Source organism: Cryptomeria japonica, chromosome 1 (genome assembly GCF_030272615.1).
Source record: "Cryptomeria japonica chromosome 1, Sugi_1.0, whole genome shotgun sequence".
NCBI classification, from domain to species: domain Eukaryota; kingdom Viridiplantae; phylum Streptophyta; class Pinopsida; order Cupressales; family Cupressaceae; genus Cryptomeria; species Cryptomeria japonica.
The window spans coordinates 132,687,920-132,707,474 of record NC_081405.1 but is presented as its reverse complement, the minus strand read 5'-3'; the positions used below and the strand labels follow the sequence as shown (position 1 = coordinate 132,707,474).

At 35.6% G+C, this 19,555-nt stretch overlaps 1 protein-coding gene across 1 annotated transcript in view; it reads left to right on the top strand.

Annotated features, from left to right (window-relative positions):
• Positions 1-14,659: 14,659 nt before the first annotated feature.
• The window catches only part of LOC131063044 (uncharacterized), a 31,436-nt gene continuing 26,540 nt past the window's right edge, over positions 14,660-19,555 (top strand). Inside the window, exon 1 of the mRNA XM_057996814.2 lies at positions 14,660-15,108. Within this exon, the coding sequence (XP_057852797.1) occupies positions 14,790-15,108 (319 nt within the window). The 5' untranslated portion in view covers positions 14,660-14,789. The remainder of the gene's footprint in view (positions 15,109-19,555) is intronic.

The following is a 19,555-nucleotide window of genomic DNA, read 5'->3' as shown; positions in this document are numbered from 1 at the left end:
ATGGCTTGAGAGGAGAGAAAGGGAGCATTAAATGCCTAAGGGGACATGAGGGTAACCTCATGTGGTTGGGACTAGTGGATAAAGCTTTTATCCAAGGGTAAGGTTACTATCCAGTGGGTAAACTCTTGTGCAAAGTTTACCCATGGTTAAGCCTTGACCAAATGGTCAAGACCCATGTGGGTTGGAGTGTTGAAAGAGGAAATGCATTTAAGACTCTGCAAGAGCCTTAAATGACTTTTGAAGACTTTTGGGGGGATTTTTGGATTAGGATTGTGCAAATGTTTAGAAGAGGGATTAGACTAAATTGGAAGGGGTTAGAAGAGTCTAGAAAGGTTTTAGAGAAATATAGAAGAATCTAGAAAGAGGTGGGTGTGGGTAAATAGGTTTTTATCAAAATAAAAATCTATTTAAATGTGCCACTTGCATTTGTAGGAGAATGCAAGTGGATGAGTTATTTTTAAATAAACATTGATTTATTTAAAAAGGGGATTTAATTTTTAAGTAAATGTTAAATTTATCTAAATAGGAAGAGGGGGGATGAATTAAATAAATTAGATTTATTTAATAATCTGGACTATATTTAGTAATTAAATAAATTGATAAAATTTATTCAATTAAAATAGAAGAATAGGCTAAGGTGAATTAATTAAATGTTAATTTAATTAATAGAGGAATATTTAGTCATTAAATAAATATTTAATATTCATTTAATTAATAGACAAATTTATGTGTCTACGGGTCTCAATGGAGAAGTGGTAGTTTCAAATCCACTTTGCATCCTCTTACAAGGTTCCAATTATAAGTGAAACACAACTTTTCTATTAGGAAGATAATCAAGTTCCATAACCAACAGGCTCATGTTATGTTTGCAATTAGGTGAGAGATAGAGAGAGAGGGGTAGAGGGGGGGAAAGCAAGAGAGAAAGAAAGAGAGGTAAAGAGATAAATATAGAGATATAGGTATATATGGAGAGAGAGAGAGAGAGAGAGAGAGAGAGAGAGAGAGAGAGAGAGAGAGAGAGAGAGAGAGAGAGAGAGAAGAAAATAGATATGAATATATAGGTTTAAAAGGAGGGATAGGGAGAGAGAAAGATAGATATATAGAGGGAGACGTGTATATAGATAGAGGGGGGAGAGAAAGATAGAGGTAGAAAGGAAGATAGAGTGAGAGAGGAAGAGGATAAAATAGATAGAGAGATAAAGAGATGTAGAGTGAGAGATAAAGATATAAATATAGGGAAATAAGGAGGTCTATAGAGGAATATGGAGAGATAAAGAGATATATAGATGGTGAAATAGAGTGATAGAGATATAGAGATATAAGGAGACATGGAGAGAGGGGGAGATGGAGAGAGATACAAATATTGATATATATAGAGAGAGAGAACTAGAGGTAGACAAATAGATATGAAGGGAGAGGGAGAGAAATATGAGGAGATAGAGGAAGAGATACACACATATTGGAAGAGGAGTGAGAGATAAATATATATAGAAAGAGAAAGGGAGAGACGAGTAGTTATAAAGAGATAGATAGTGGGATACAAAGGAGAGAGAGAGAGAGAGAGAGAGAGAGAAATTTAAAGATAATTATTCTACAATAAATTAAAATTTAACAAGACAAATGTATAAATTAAATTAATTTTATTATCTTTTATAATTATTATTTGTATCTTCATAAGACAAAAATATTTAAAATTAAATTTTAATTTAATGTAAATTAAACCTTAAAAGAAGAAGACGATGATTAGGATAATTCAACAAAAAGTAAGATAGAATATCCTAATCAAAGAAGATTAAAGTAAAATATTTCCTTATCAAAAGAAGATAGAAATAAAAGATAGATTTCTAATTTTTAAAAAAAGTATTCTACAATAATTAAAATTTTAATAAGACAAATAACTATAAATTAAATGAATTCTAATAATTTTGAATCATTATTTATAATTTCATTAAAAAACATAAATAATTAAAATAAGATTTTCACTTAATGAAAAATTAATCATTTAAAAAAGTAGAAAAAAAAGATTTTGTTTTTAATAATCTTGTCTTTTCCACTTTTGAAACTTCAAAAAAATATGGAATATTCAAATAAAAGAGGATACCATTAAAAGATATTATTATTAAAAGTAAAAAAATAGTAGATTTTTCTTTTGTACACATTCTTTTTCTAATTATTCATATTAAAATGTGTTGTTTTAGTTTTTTATCTTTTTTTAATTAATATTAATGTAAACATACAATTGAGATCAATTTAATAGTCTTGCATCCTTCTAGTCAATTTTGAACCATTGATTTCAATAAGTAAGTTGAAAACTTCATATAGGGTCTCTTTTTTTTAATATATAATTGTGTCTTTTCCACTTTTGAAACTTCAAAATAAAAAAAATATGGAATATTCAAATAAAAGAATACCATTAAAATATATTATTATTAAAAGGAAAAAATAGTAGATTTTTCTTTTGTACACATTTTTTTTTTTCTAATTAATCATTCTAAAATATGTTTTTTAGTTTTTTATCATTTTTAAAAAAATTAATATTAATGTAAATATACAATTGAGATCAATTCAATCATCTTGCAACCTTCTAGTCAATTTTGAACCAGCGATTTCAATAAGTAAATTGAAAATCATATAGGGTATGCCTTCGGCATAAAAATAAAAATAGAATATCCTAATAAAAGTAGATTAAATTAAAATATATTTTTTATCAAAAAAAGATAGAAATAAAAGATTTGTAATTCAAAAAATAAGTATTCTACAATAATTAAAATTTTAATAAGATAAATAACTATAAATTAAATGAATTCTAATAATTATGAATTATTATTTGTAATTTCATTTAAAAACATAAATAATTAAAATAATATTTTCACTTAATGAGTCTAAGGGGTTGAGCTTAACTGGTTAAAACACTGGGTTCTCACTGTGGAGACCCAAGTTCAATTCCCAATAAGGACATCTAAAGTGGAATTCTAAGATGTGACTCTTGGCCTTCCATAGGATGGGGAAGGTCTTGGGTCAATCTAATCAAACATAATAATAATAATAATAATAATAATTCAAAATATTGCGGCTTCGGCCTATTTTATATATATATATATATATATATATATATATATATATATATATATATATATATATATATATATATATATATATATATATATATATATATATATATATATTCACTTTATGAAAAATTAATCATTAAAAAAAGTAGAAAAAATAGCTAATTCTTTCTTTTTTAATAATTTTGTTTTTTCCACTTTTGAAAATTCAAAAAAAGATGGAATATTCAAATAAAAGAAGATACCATTAAAAGATATTATTATTAAAAAGAAATAGTAGATTTTTCTTTTGTACACATTCCTTTTCTAATTAATCATATTAAAATATATTTTTTTAGTTCTTTTTTAAAAATTAATATTAATGTAAACATATGTTGAGATCAATTCAATCGTCTTGCATCCTTCTAGCCAATTTTGAACCATTGATTATAATAAGTTAGTTGAAAACTTCATATAGGGTATGCCTTCGACTTAATTAATAATTATAATATAATATATAAACATTATAGTGAAAATAAACATTTTTCTTAAGAATATAATTTTAATTTAATTATAAAATCTATATAATTATAATTATAATAATAAAATTAATCTCAAACTTAATTATTAATTATTAGTTTAAGATTATATTTATGTAATATTAATTATAATCAAGATTGCCTATTAAGGGGCCTTGTAGGGTTGATCTTACATTGCAACAAAGAAAGCAGGGGATGTGGGAAAGACCTAGTCAGGATTAGATGAAAATCAATTTTGACAAAGCATCTAAAGGTAATCCTGGAGTGTTGGGGGTAGGTGTTGTTGAAATAAATATATATATATATATATATATATATATATATATATATATATATGAAATAATTTTAGCTATTGGAGCACTATGACTAAAGGATGGAACCAATAGTGAGGTCGAAGCTCTAGCAACTCTTTTTGCAATGAAACTAGCTAATAGAATTGATGTGTCTAAAATCCATCTTGAATGAGATTCACAAATTATTGTGAATGCCTTTGGCATCTGGAAAAGCTCAAAATTGGAAGATTAACAAATATATAATCTTTTAATATTAAATCTTATTCAACAATTCCAAGATTTCAATTTCTCCTACATCCCATGGGAAGGCAACAAGCTAGCTAACAGAGCTTTGAATTTGGGATGAGGATTAAATAGTATTGATAAGATTGAATGGTGGGAGAAATTCGAAGGGGTGTTATGTCCCATTGAAGTGGATGAAGGCATGGTGGCGGTACCGATTGCAGAGAGTACGTAGAGGTAGGTGGTCTTTTTTACACCATGAAACTAGATAAACACACAATGAACAAGCTAATAACTCTGCTATAGGTTGGCTCGAGGTTGTGGAGATTATACGACACCAGTGAGAAAATAGACAATACGTTTTCTTTATCACCAACATGTTCAATATTCTTCTCAAGGGAACAACTTTATAGAGGGGAGATGTCTGACTTTGCTAAGTGGATAAACTCGGATTCAAAGAGGACTGCAAATTGTGGCAAGAAGGAATTTGGGTAAGTCAAAAGAGATGGAAGTGGACTTTTCACTTGGAGCTGCAAGTCTTTAGGGTGCATTCAAGGTAGAGATATCAGAAGAACGAATGAGAAACCTTCAAAATTGAAGATCCCAAGATTTCAGCTATGGTGGACATGTTGCCGGGGGAGAAATATATGAAATATTCTTTTAGATATCATACTAATGTGGACGTGGCATCCATTTTCTTGGCATGGTGCTTGGAACTGGGATCAAAAGATGATGTCAAATGGGTAATGAGGGAGTGTGTGAAAGAGGAATGGAAGGATGATCTCAATCCTTTTTTAGCAATGGCTCAACCTAGTGAAGGTTTGTGGAAAATGGAGGTGAATGGGTTCATGTAGTTGAGTTTGAGTCGCCATTAAGACCATTCCTAGTTTGGGGAGTGGATGATGATCGAGAAGCAAGGAGGGAAGACACACAAGATGGTTGGAGGTACAAGAAAGAGTACCTGAAGGATCAAGAGGCAAGTATGCAAGATCAGGAAGGAGAGGCGACAAAGAAGAAAAACAAGAAGAATCCATACTCCAAGAAAGAAGATTACAAGCTTAGAAAGAGTATGTATGAAGGGGGTCCTTCAAATTAGTAAAAAATAATTTATAATAGCTACAGATGTATTAGGCTTTAGCCTATGGCCATTTTGTAATCATGTCTTGATGTATGAGGGTGTTAGTAGGATAGTTTGAAGGAGGAAATCTGGTTTTTAGTTTGTAGGTCGTTTGGAGAATAGGTTGACAAGATTGATGAATGGGGCATATGTTATGGACTAGACTGCTATCTTATTGCTTTATAATTTTTATTTTCAAATTAATATAAACTAACTTTTATCGATAAAAAAAATATTGATTATAATTGATCTTAATAAAATAACTATTAATAATTATAAAATTATAATATAAACAATAAAGTGAAAATAGGTATTTTTCAATAGCTAAATGAAAACTATTTAAATTTATGATTAAATGTTATAAAATTATATTGTATATATTAAAAAATGATTAAAAGGAAAATTATGATTTTCAAAAAGTATTTATAAAAAATAGAATGATTTCAACAAAAATTATACAAACTATAATTATAAAAGATACATACTTATTTTTTTTTAAAGAAATATTTGTTGTGTAATACTTGTAATGAAATAATTTAATTATTTATTTAGCTTTAATTTAATTTAATTTTATTTAAATGGTGTCATTCAAATTCATATACAATAGTTGGTCAATTTTATTATCTATATTTTAAATTTATTTATTTATTAAAATGTATATATATTTATACAGAGAAATCACTTTATTTACAAGAATATCAATAAAAATAAAAATAAAAATAAAAAGTTATTTAAAATAGACATCTATTTTTTAAATATAAAGAAATCTAAAAAACCCCTAAAAAATAAAAATAAAAAGTTATTTAAAATAAACATCTATTTTTTAAATATAAAGAAATCTAAAAAAAACCTATCATTCCTATAAATTTGCTGAATATAATACCAAATTTCTATGCCTTCTACATAAATTTTATTTATAAATCTTTTTTTTTTTTGATTGGTAATGGGCCAAAGCCGATAAGGTGTACAATACCCAACCCCTTTGTGGGATTTGAACTTGTGACCTCTCTTTCAAAAATACAAGTTCTCTACCACTAGGCCAACTCAGATTGTATGTTAAATATTTGAATCTTAAATCACTTAAATAATTATATTTAAATTCTATTTAATCAGATTTATTATTCAAATAAAAGCATTGACATTTATCTTTTATTTTCTACAATTGAGAAAAAAACATATTTAAAAAATATTTATAACATTTATATCTATCTTATAAAAGATGTTTTTATCTTAAATTTGCTTTATCTTTATTATTTATTATTTTTAAATCAAGTCAAAGCATAAAACAACAAGCCTTTACTAAAAAAATAAAAATAAAAAATGGTAATGTTCTTTTAGCAAATAATTAATAGAAAAGATAAATATATTATTTTATATAGATAAATTGAATTTGTTTTTAATTTGTTTTTTGCTAAAATTGATTTTTCTCCTTAACCAATAAGAAAAAAGAAGAATAATATTTTTATAATTATTTAAAAAAATAAAATAAAACAAAGAGTATAGAATTTTGTTGAGACAAATTCATTAATGACAATAAGGACGTGACATAAAGAACAAATTATTAATAAAAGAGATAAATATATTATTTTGCATAAAGAAAATTGAATTTTTTTTAATTTTTTTTTGTAAAATTGAATTTTCTGCTTAACCAATAAGAAAAAAGAAAAATGACAGTTTTATAATTATTTAAAATAAAAATTAAACAAACACTATAGAATTTTGTTGTAATCTTTTATTTCTCTTTATTGATTAGGCAAATTAATTAACGACAATAAGGACTTGACATTGGTAGGGATAATCAAGTGGTACTTCTCCAATCTAGAATATGTAAATGGCTATCCAAAACAAAGTAATCATTTTCACAATTTTCTTTCTCCCACAAAAAAATATTGAAGGAATATATAGAGATTATATCTAAGATATGTATCCTAGTTACCTAACACACAAAAAAATAATAATTATTATGTTCACATATGAATGCAAAATGGTCGTGAATAAAAATTAGAAGCATTTAATTTGACATGTTTAAAGAAAAAAAATATTTTATTATTAATTTTTTTATTTTATATTATTTAATGCTAATTATATCTTAATTATATCAAAAAAATATTATTAATTATTGGGGAATCCACTTTTTTCTCAAAGATAAGAATAAAAACACATATAAAATAAAAATATAATGATATTATAATATAAAAACAATAGTCTTACTAACTTTTTTTGCTTTCCTCAATTTAATAGAAATATAAAAATATAATATAATAATAATATAATCATATCTTAATAACAATTTAATATTAATTATAATTTTAATAATATAATAAATTTTTTAAGTGAAATAATGAACAACTATAACATTTTAATCATATTTTATCTATATTTTTCTAAATATAAGTATGTGAAGGTAGAAGGAAGATCGAACTACTGCAACGAAACTGCTTGGGATATGCGCGGACACAATGTCACTGGAAAAATCATAATAGCAAAGGCACAATTTAGTCAAGATGATGATCTTTTATTAAATCCAGGATATCAAACGAAAAAACTCGTTTTGAAGAATAGGAAAAATAATATGGAGTCCCTTGGAATTCTGATGCTCTGCTTGTTGAGATCGATCTGGAAGAACATAGTTCTGAAACCAGGCGCTTTGTTTAATAGGACTCGAATACCTGTATGAAACCCTTGCGGGAGTCATTTCAGAAACCTCATCTTTTGAAGAAGAAACCCTAGCACAGAATCTTGGCTGAGGACACTCAAAAGCGGCGAAGTTGCTTCAGGAAAAGAAACGCAGGAGACAACCCAGAGTGCGGGAGGCGCACAAAAATATTTTCAATAGGCTCTGGAAGGTGAGAAGTTGCAGTTCCCTGTGGAGGCAAGGTTTGAAACCGAAGATGCTACAGCCAATCCAATGCTCCTCCAAGTGAAAATCAAAGCACCAGGAGCCGCAGAAGCTTCGAATGCCACCAGATTTCTGAGAACTATTTCTGTGAGAAAATCAAAGCGTTGAGGGTGGAAGTCGGATCGATGCTCGCAGGGGCTGACACGACTTCCATGACGTCTTCATGGAGGAGTTAATCTCCTCCACTCGATTTGCATATCCTTCTTTGCCCACTTGCTATTGCATTTCGTGTTTTCATTTATTCTGCTTTGCAAATATTTATTGCGATTAACTTCACCCACTTGCCCTCCCCCGCGCGGATCTAACCTTGGTTTCCAATGGAGTCGGAGTCAGACGGAGATATTAGTAATCCTAAACCCTTGCCACAGACATTACCAACCCTAGCTAAGTCCTTTGTCGAGACTGTCGCCCAGACTGCAAATGGAGTCCGCTCAACGACGCACTTCCTTAAGACTCCAACAGGTGAAGGACCCAGTCAGGACGGTAAGCTCCCTTGCAATTCCTTGGGCTCTTTCTGCATTTCTCCAAACTCTGAAATGGATGAAATTATTTCAAAAAAATGTAGATTAAGTGACACTGCTATCTTTTTTGCTTGTGTTGATGCTCAAAAATGCCCACCTAGAAAATTCATAGATGACTGGTTTCATAATTTATGGAATCTTAAACTAGGGCTTCAAATTACATTCTGTAGACAAGTTCAGAGAGGTCTCTTTCTCATTTTCTTCAACACGCATGAAGCCCAGTTGGAAGCTCTTAAACGCTAGTACTGGATGGTTGGAAATACATCTTTTTGAGCCCTAGCCTTGTCTCCAGAGGCGGTTAATGAGGAAGTCCTCGCGCTATCCTCTCCCAGATGGGTCATCCTCAAGGATGTCCCCCCCTTTTTGTGGCGTTTTCTTCCCCAAATAATGGCACCTTTTGGTAAAATCGTTAGGGTTGATGAAACTACTAGATTGGTGCCCAACCTAGACGCAAGAATGCTTATCTCAATCAAGCCCAGAATCGACATTCCACCATCTTTAAACCTAGATATTAACAGAGACACATTCGTCTGCCTGATTGAAATACTTGGAGGATTAAATGCTTGTTTTCTCTACAAAAAAGAAGGGAACATTCGCAAAAATTGCCCAATTATCAGTCGTAGGAAGCAAATGCATAATTCTGGTGAAACTTCTGTAAACCCTAAAAATGTTAATAATATGCAACCTCCCCCTCCTATTATTGAGATCCCTAAAGACGTGTTGTCCACAGATCCCGGTCCCTCTCCTATTGTCGCTAACCCTCTCGTGCCCGATCGCGCACCCTTGGCCTCCAAGCCCCTCATCCCTGTTTCCGTCCCCTCTCACAACCCTGTTGACTCGCTCGCTGATGGTTTCCAGCTTGTTACATCTAGGAAACGGAGGCGTAAACTTACCCCTCTCAAAGCCCTAAACCCTAGCCATTCCTCCTCCAACCAGTTGGCCTCTTCTCCTAAATCCCTGGTCCCTGAGTAATCCCCTGTCAAATCTATGGTTAGAAATATGGTTAATAAGTTGGAAAACCCTAGTCGTGATGATGACGCTAGCATTAGCAATAACCTTGCAATGATCCTCAGATCTGGAACCCTCGTTCATTCAGTCTCCTCTTCACTTGCAGGACTTACTTCTAACACTAGCACCATTAATCCCTCGGCTTCAAATTCGCTCAAAGAAATAGAGGACAATCATATAATAGAGGCTATATACGCCAATAAAGGTCTAGAAGAAATTAGATCTGGCACTATGCTCCCTGACTTTCTAGGCTCCCAGTTGTCTGGGTCCGACATAGGAGGAAATGCCGATACTAGAGTGGAGCCTCCCGAAACCAGTGAAGATGATGAGGAATCTATGAAAGGACACTCCCTTATTAAAAAAAAGGGTAGGCCTATGGGCTCCAAAAACAAGAAGAAATATGGCGATCAACAACGATCTCCCTACCAGCCCCCCATAAACCCTCTACCTTGATGAAATACATATCATGGAACATTCGCGGCCTTGAGTCGCCTGATAGAAAATTTGTTATCAAAAGGTTTTTGGATTTGCACAAAAACTTAGATTTTCTGATGTTACAAGAACTTAAATCTGTTGGGTTCTCCCTCGACGCATCGCTTGACTTCATTTGGCAAGATGCAATCAAAATCTGTACCAACCACCCGAAAGGTAAAGGAGGGTTGGGCTTCTTCTCGCCCCTAAATGGGCTATGCACATCAAAGATAAAGGAACCTCTCCCTGTAATAGAGTAGCTTGGGCTACCTTAGAGATGAAGGGTTCTTGCTTTGGCATATGCTCCATTTATGCTTCTAACGATTATAAGGAATGAATATCCCTCTAGAATTGGTTAACTTCCCTCCCAAATATTCCCTGGGTCATGTCCAGGGACTTTAATATGACTGAATCCCAAAATGACAAGGCTGGGGGTCTCCCGTTTGAATGGAAAAACTTAGAAAAGCCTCATTGGGATAGATTCAAATAGCATCTGCAACTCTTTGACCCCTTGGAAGCCACTAAACCTAACAACCCTAACCTATGGCACACCTGGTGCAACTTTCAGCAAAGCACCAATTGGTCTACTCTAGGTTAGATAGGTTCTACGGTAATAAAGACTTCTTCTCGTTTTCCCCCAACCAGTTTAGGAATGTGGTTGCAGTCCTACCAACTACCCTGTCTGACCACTTCCCCATCTTAGCCATTATCAACATCAGAAACTCCATCACCCCTTGCCACTCCCGCAATAAGAAATTCTTGCTTAATACCTCCTTGCTGTAAGATGAGGATGTCCTTATTGCCATCAAATTAATTAGACTCTTCAATCTGCAACCGCATCTCCCCCAATCCCCCTTGAGTAGATGGCAGACGAACATTTCTTCCTGGCAGATTCTTCTCCAAACGATTGGCCAGAAGAAAGCCAAGGACTTCAGGTTCATAGAAAAAATCTTACTCTGCACCTTCACTCCCTTGAGCATGAAATTCAACTGCAGCCCTCTTCCCCTACCTTCGTCAGGCAGGTCTCTGAGGCTAGAGATATCCTTAGAAAGCACCAACAGGTTAAGATTAGAGGTGCTTTCATCAGAGCCCGTAACCATTGGCTCCAATTTGGTGATAAGGGCTCCAAAATATTCTTTAATATGCTCAAACAAAAACAGATCAGGGAAAAAATTGATAGAATATCTATAGACAATAAGGAACTCCTTGATATCTATGACATCAAAGAAGCCTTTGAAGTATTTTACAAGACTTTGTTTACCTCTGAGGATAATGAGGCTTTGGCAAATGCCCACACCAGATGTAGGACCATTATTCCTAATAGAATCTTTGAGGACGAATCCAACCTCCTCAAAGCTAAGCTAACCGTGCATGAAATCAAGGATGCCATTAAGGCTCTTAAGGATAACAAAGCCCCAGGCCCTGATGGACTTCCTGCTGAATTCTACAAAACTAACATTGACTAGATTGCCAATGACCTTTATGATATCTATAATGAAGCCCTTGCCACAGGCACCTTCGGGGAATTCATAAATAGGGGTATCATTAAGCTTATCCCGAAAGAAGGGGACAAAGCCTTGATTAAAAATTGGAGACCAATCACCCTCCTTAACGTCTCCTATAAGATCCTGGCCAAAGCCTTAGCCTCCCGACTTGAGAAGATCCTCCCCAAGTTCATCTATTCCACCTAAACAAGGTTCATCAAAGGCAGGTACATCCTGGAAAATCTTGTAACGAGTTGGGAATCCATGGAATGGGCTAGGACCTCCAACCAAGACGCTGCCATGTTCCTAGTCGACTTTGAGAAAGCATATGACAGGGTGGAATGGAACTTCATCCTCATGATGCTCTCTGCCTTTGGCTTTCCTAGTGAATTCTGTGACTATGCTCGAATCCTCCTTAAAGATGCATCTGCCCTACTTGAGATCAATGGGACCCTCTCCCAGTCGATTCCCCTCTCTAGATCAATTAGACAGGGCTGCCCCCTTGCCCCTGCTCTGTTTGTCATTGCTTCCGATGCCCTGTATTATCTCCTTAGAGATGACACCCTGTCCCCCCATGTCCAAGGCATTACCTTGCCGAATGACTTTGAGCTGATCAACATCCAATTTGCTGATGATACCTCATTCTTCCTGAAGCTCTCAACACACAATATTGATTCCCTCAATAAAAAACTTGACATTTTCGGTAAGGCCTCCGGAGCCCGGGTATCCAACACCAAATCCATTCTACTTGGTTGGAAAGAGAATCCCCCAAACTGGCCTTAATAGTTTGGCTATGCGTGGGGAGGACCCACTAAACTAGTCCGTTATCTTGGCATTCCCTTTTCTTTATCTCCCTCTCTTAAGGACATGTGGGGCTGGGTGAAGGGAAAGATAGACAGTAAACTCAACAAGTGGGACAATAGGGTTCTCTCCCTTGCTGGTAGGATTCAAGTCTGCCAAAAAATCCTATCCTCATACAGTATCTACTACTCCTCGGTTTGGATGTTTAGCAACTACCAAATCCTTCAAATCCAAAAGGCTATCAGACAGTTCCTTTGGTCGGATGGGAAGGGTAAAAGGAAAGCCCACGCGGTCAAATGGACCTGGTGCCACTTGGATAAAAAACTTGGTGGGCTAGGCCTTAAGGATCTTAGACTGCAAGGCATCTCCCTTGCAGCCAAATGGATATTCCACTCTTTGGAAGGGCAAGAACCCTGGAAAATCCTCATTAGGAACAACATACAAAATGGTGTTCCCAAAACAACCAAAACTTGGAAAGCTCTCCCACTCAGTGACCTAATTGCTGGCAGCTTTCCTGTGTTTGTCCAAGGCACCTGGGTGTTCAAATCTATCTGGAAAGCCTAGGAGAATGTGCGTGGTCTAATCAGCAACTCGAGCATCAACTCTGATAAGTCCCTACACGGTGAAAGGTCAATATGGTGGAACTTGCATCACAACTCCAAACCCCTTGCCCTAACCCAAGGCTGCTTAGCTAAGCATTGGCATAATAAAGGAATCAAGTACATTATGGATATTCTTGAACATGATCACCTTATTAGCTGGGAAGCCCTTAGCACTAAATATGACCTCCCTGCATCTCATAAGAAGACATACAATATGATTAAAACTGCTTGCGTTCCCTTTAACCTCCCTAAGAACACCCATGTAGACGCCCAGAGGTACCTTTCATTCCTATGGAAGGATGGCTCTACCCTCCCTAAAATCAAAGCCAAATCTATCTACGCCCTGTTAAACAGTGATCCGTCGGTGATTGAGCACGTCAACAAACTATGATATGTTAATCTTAGGCCCCACACTTGGCAGCAATCTTTTGTGAAACTCTGGCGATCCCCCATTCCTCCTAAGATTCAGTGCTTCAGATGGCAACTTATGTTGGACAGATTACCTATTAAGATATCGGCTGAATATGACTAGTGCTCTGTTTGCAGAAAACCTGAGACTGCGCGCCACATCTTCTTCGATTGCCCCTTTGCTAGAGATATTTGGCTTCTGTTTGGAATTTCTATTGCAGAATTTGTGTTTCCTCTTGATATAGTTACTGGTTTTATTCATGGACTGAGAAAGGATACTAATCATGTTTGGCAAATCTTATCTTCGTATATTCTTTGGTTTGTTTGGAATCTCAGAAATGAGGAGAAGTTCCAAGGTATTACAAGGGAACGTACTGAGTTTTTTAAAAAACTCACACATTACAAAATTGTTGTGAAGGTCTGTTTTGTGATGAACCTCGAGAGAAATAAGCTACTGCGGTTCCTAAAAGATGGTAGGGCAACCATGTTTGTTTACGAGATGCAAGACGAGTACGAATGGGCTAGGATCGCAAAGAACCAGACCTCCTTCGATAAGGCAGTGTAGAAGCTGATAAAGGATCTACAGGACAGCAGGCCTCCTCCCTTCAACAGGATTGAGATGTGCTCCCAGATCCTTGCTAGAAAGAAGGTGGTCTGGATGGAAGGCGAACAGGGTTGGACCACATGGCTGGAGGATCAGGATGAGATCCTCCAATTCTGATTTATTCTGCTATGCCCCCTCTTTTTGGATAGTTAGATAACTGTATATATTCCTCTAATTGGCGGTTGAGGCCTTGCCCCCCGCTCCCTAGTTTTGTATAAACTCTCTGTCTATATTTTGAACTCTCGATTTCTAATATAAAAAAAAAAATATAAGTATGCTAATTTAAAGTATAAAAATAATGAAAAAAATTGATTAATAATTAATAATGGTGTTAATACTTTGTATCATATATGATATTGCTATCAAAATTGAATTGTATAGTTTTCGAATCAAACTCATTGACCCATGTTTCATAAATAATAGTTCACAATAACCTATCACCTATCTCTCATGAAAATGAATAGTCCACTTAACACTGATTGCATTTAGATACTTACAAAAATGAGATGAAGCATAGCACTCATTGCATTAAGCAATGCTCATAGAAATAAAAGATAGAAATGAAACATTAGATCTTCCCAAGATAGTATCAGTAGTACTCCAATCTCAAACATAACATGGAATTTCTTAATTTGCAATCTTATTTAAAAAAACTCAAAAACTCCTTCAACTAGATAGTCACAATGAAGAGACCTCAATTCCAAAATCCACTACCTATTTGGGGGAGATTGCCTGCGCTCACGAAGCTGTAACGGTTTAGAGGATTAAACGCTATGGCATTGGAAACAGAGAAGAACAGATTAGCGGATTTAGCAGGGAAGGTGGTGTTGATAACAGGGGCATCTTCTGGGCTGGGCAGAGAATTCGCAGTGAGCTTTGCAAAGCAGGGATGTAATGTTGTTGTTACAGCTCGTAGGTTGGACCTCCTCCATTCTCTGTGCAATCAAATTGAACAGCTCAATTCCTCTTCTAAGGCTGTGGCGGTGCAGCTGGATGTTAGCTCTTCAGAGACACACATTGATCTGGCTATAGAAAAAGCTTGGCATTCCTTTGGTTCCATCGACATTCTCGTTAACAATGCTGGTTACAGAGGTACGAATTGCATTAGGTTTCTTTTCTTTACATATTCAATTGATTGTATAGCATAATTTTATCTAAATTAGTTATAAGCTTTTTCCGAATATAAGTTCCAGGGTTTGATAAATGTTGGAAAACAATTCTGCTACGCAACATAAGGAAACCAGAAAACAGATTTACATGATTAATATAATAATTTCTGTACAATCATGGAAACATATTTACGGGAGATATTTTATTTAAAAAAAAAAAATAGTGCCAGCATGGTACAAAAATATCAGCACAATCCTTCCCAATGCCTTTGAAGCGAATATTCAAATTCAGTGCAATCCATCTGTTCCATTTTATACATTTGGGTACCATGAACTTTATTCTTGATAGATAAAAGAGGAATTTTACATGGCAACTTCTGATTACACTGGATGCTAAATAACAGGCCTTTAAAATAAAAAATCTGCTTACCCGGATAAGGTTGGTATCCCACCAACCGGCTTAACTACTCAGAACAGGAGGGATGAGCGTCCCCAGTAGGAGCACGTATCTTGGACTCCAAGTCAGCCATACCGGCAGCAGCAGCAACTCCGCAATTTGTCCTAATGCAATCACCACAGCCATGATCACATCTTCGAATACACCCTCGACCATAACCCCAGATTTCCTGAACTTCTATTAAATCAAAGGGAGGATCTGACCATCAAACAACATCACGACATCCCAAAATTCCGACACACACCCCACCTTCTCTGCCATGGTCTCCTCCAAGCCCATCAACCTCACCTTACTAATGGAGAGTCAAGGGCCCTGGAAGGTTTCTTCCATAGTGGTTCTCCCTCTACGTCTCAAATAGATGCCAAAACAATGCCCCACTATTTGGCCCTAGACGCAGAGGCCAAGGCAGGAAGAGTTTCTGCCAAAAGGGGGCCGCCAAAATGCAGTTTTAGCATATTTACTCACAATGTACAAAGGTCCACCCTAATCAGCTACAATTTGTTTTTCTTATATTCAATGTCTTGAACTTGCACTCCAGAGCTGTCAAGATCTGCTTGAGAGAAGAATGAGGCAAAGCTGCATGCTCATCTGTGGTGTTGCGCCTGCACTTTGCCCACTATCCCCGGTGTGGCTCTACCATAATCTGTTCCCCTCTCCTTTCCCCCATCCCTCCACCCAAGGCACCGGTTCATAAAACTTCTCAAAGAAGTTCAAGTTTCTCCTCCTATGGCAGGTACACTTCCTGCATGAAGAAATTAGCCAGCAGTAAGAAGATGAACCAATTCTCCATCCCAATGCCAATTGCTTGAAGAAGTCATTTGCCACCATTGAATAATTTCGTTTTACACCCAGCCGTTCTCTTTAGCCATCCAGCCCTAATATATTTTGAATAAGATCCAAATTGACCCCTTTTAGGCACTGCCAAAATCAATTTAAATTTTTTGACTGAACCTCCTTGCACTTAAAGAAAAACAGATCATGGTCTTAATGTGAATTGGGGTACAAGAATTCTTAGAAGTAGATGTAGTGCAATGGATGAATGCATGAAAGAGAGTTAGAGGAGAGAAGGCAGGGGAAGGTCACTTCTTCAATATCACATTCCACCATGATTTATTTCTAACATGCAGCCTATATCTGAAGTCTAAAGCACTTCCTTGGGCCATGCTACATCCCTAGAACTTTATTGTGTGAGATGATGTCATGAGTTCACAAACCCTCAATCTTATAGTGAGTGGACCTTCCAATGTCAGGGAGCCAGAATCATCTGTATTGACTAACCAGTCAGATGGAGATACCCATTGACATCAAAGCTAGAAACCAAGGAGAAAGTATTTTTAGTGTCCCCAAAATTTGCATGGAGGTTCACAGGTTAGTTGACCTATTGGAAGCAGTGGGTGAAACTAAAATGGTGGAATTTCACTGCCAACACTTGCTCTCCCAAAGAATGCAATTTCATCCCACTTAGGAGCGGAAACTTTTTCATTTCCAAGGTAAAGATCGGGGAGTCACCTTAAACTTCTGAGAATAGGATGCGAGCTCATAAGCTAACTTTAAGCCTTATCAATGCCCATGCTTCTGCCTCATTGTTCATTCTATGGGGGATGAACATAGAAGAGGCTATAGACATTTTACCTTCACGATTCATTGTCTCTAAAGATACATCCAGTCCCAGCTCTGCTTGGGTTACATCTAGAGGCTCTGACAAAATTCAGCTTCAATCTAGATGGAATAGGAGGATGCTACCTGTCCTTCATCCGGATGACCTTGAGTACTTATTTTGGTTTCCCTTTAATGGGGAGCTGGCCTTATTTTTGTCCATTTGGCTAGCAGTGTGTGATCTTCTTCCTCCAGGGAATAAGAAATGAGTTTTGATTAATTGAGAAATAGAGACATAAATCTTACTGAACAAATTTTCCACAATAATCTCAGCTCTATGAATTCCATCCTATCACCCTCCAACCAAATGTTCTATCAAATGAGAGAGGGATGGTCAGCCAAAGTGCCTCTAGTTGTGAATCTTGTGATTTCTTCCTATGACCTTAGCAGCTTCTAAAATAGAGGTTGGCTGAATTCAAGCCATATTCAGTTTTGAAAGAGGCACTCACTTCAACTTCAAAAGCCCAACAACAAATATGTTGGGCATACTCAGAGAAGAGCAGGAGGTGCCGTGTTACAGGGTGAGAGATCACATCTACATGGGACGTGAAAATAATACTATTGTGGAGTTGATTTGGGTAAAATTTTCTGATATACCATCTTGCTCTTCTGAGGAGTTGGAGGATGATATTGAAATTATACCTCCACTGGCCAGTGAAAAGTTATGTTAAAAATGTGCTCATGGATTTGGGAATAATGGGGAGGTCTCTAGTTTTTTAATTTTTGTATGGACAGTCACTGATGAATGATAACAGTAATGGAATAGATGGATGAATCTGGCCGTACCAAACCCAAGATAAAAAAACTACTGTAACAATGCTGCAGTGCAATATAAGAAAAATAGAAAACAAATTTACATGAATATTGAAAAACAATTCTGCAGCGCAACAGAAGAAAACCAGGAAACAGGTGTACATGATTAATATACATTTATTTCTGCACAGTCATGGAAACACATTTATCGTAGACATTTTATTAAAAAATAGCACTGCCATGGTCCAAGAAATATCATCCCAATCCTTCCCAAATCCAATGCCTCTGATTTGAATTCCCAAATTCAATACGATCCCAATTTTTTTTTCTATATAAAAGAAGGGTTTTATTTGGGACCTTTGTGGAATGGAAAACAATATTACTCTGATTACACTGGATGCTAAGTAACAGCTTTTAAAATTAAAAATTGGCTGACTGCTTACACAGATAAGGCTGGTATCCGACCAGCCTAACTGCTCAGGACAGGAGGGATGGATGTCCATCCTTGGAGTCCAAGTCAGCCAGACAGTAGCAGCAGCAATTTCTCAACCTCTCCTAGTGTGGCGATCACAGCCATTACCACATCTTTGAACATGCCCTCGACCATACACCAGCTCTCCTGAACTAAAATTAAACCAAAGGGAAGTTCTGACCATTAAACAACACCAGGACATCCCAAACTTCTGACACATACCCCACCTTGTCTGCCATATCTCCCAGAAGTCCATCAACTTCACCTTATTAATGGACAGTCAAGTGCCCTGTAAGAGTTTCTCCATGGTGGCCATCTCTCTATCTCTCATTCAGATTCCGAAAGAAAGCCTCACTGCTCACCCATCCTTGGCCATAGAAACAGAGGCCAAGACAGGAGGAAATTAGCCAGCAATAAGACGATGACCCAGTTCTCCATTCCAGTTGCCAGTTGCTTCAAGAAGGCATTTGCCACCATTGAATTTTTCCCTTTTACACCCAGCCATCCAGCCCTAATTTATTCTGGACAATATTCAAATTGATCCCTTTAGACACTGCCAAAATTAATTTAAAATTTGAAACTTATCAGTGAAGATCATCCGACCAAACTAACCCTTTTTTCACTTAAAACAAAAATGGGCTATAATCTTTATGTGAAGTGGGGCACAAGGATTTGTAGCGGTAGATATGGTGCAATGGGTGAATGCATGAAAGAGGTGTAGAGGTGCTAGGTCACCTCTCTAATATCACACTCAACCATGATTTCTTTCTAGCATGCAGCCTATGTCTGGAGGCTAAAGCATTTCCTTGGGCCATATTACTTCTCTAGAACTTTATTGTGGACTAGAAGCATCTATTTTGACTGGCCAATCAGATTGAGATGCTTATCAACGTTAGAACTAGAAACTGAGGAGAAAGTGTCTTGATTGGCCCCAAAACTTGCATGGAAGTTCACAGGTTAGTTGACTTCTAGGAAGTAGTGGGTGAAACTAATGTGCTGGCATTTCACTGCCAACACCTCTTTCTCCCAAAGAATGTGAAAGGAAAATAACATGAAGTACCAGAAATGAACTAATTAATGAGCAATTGTTTG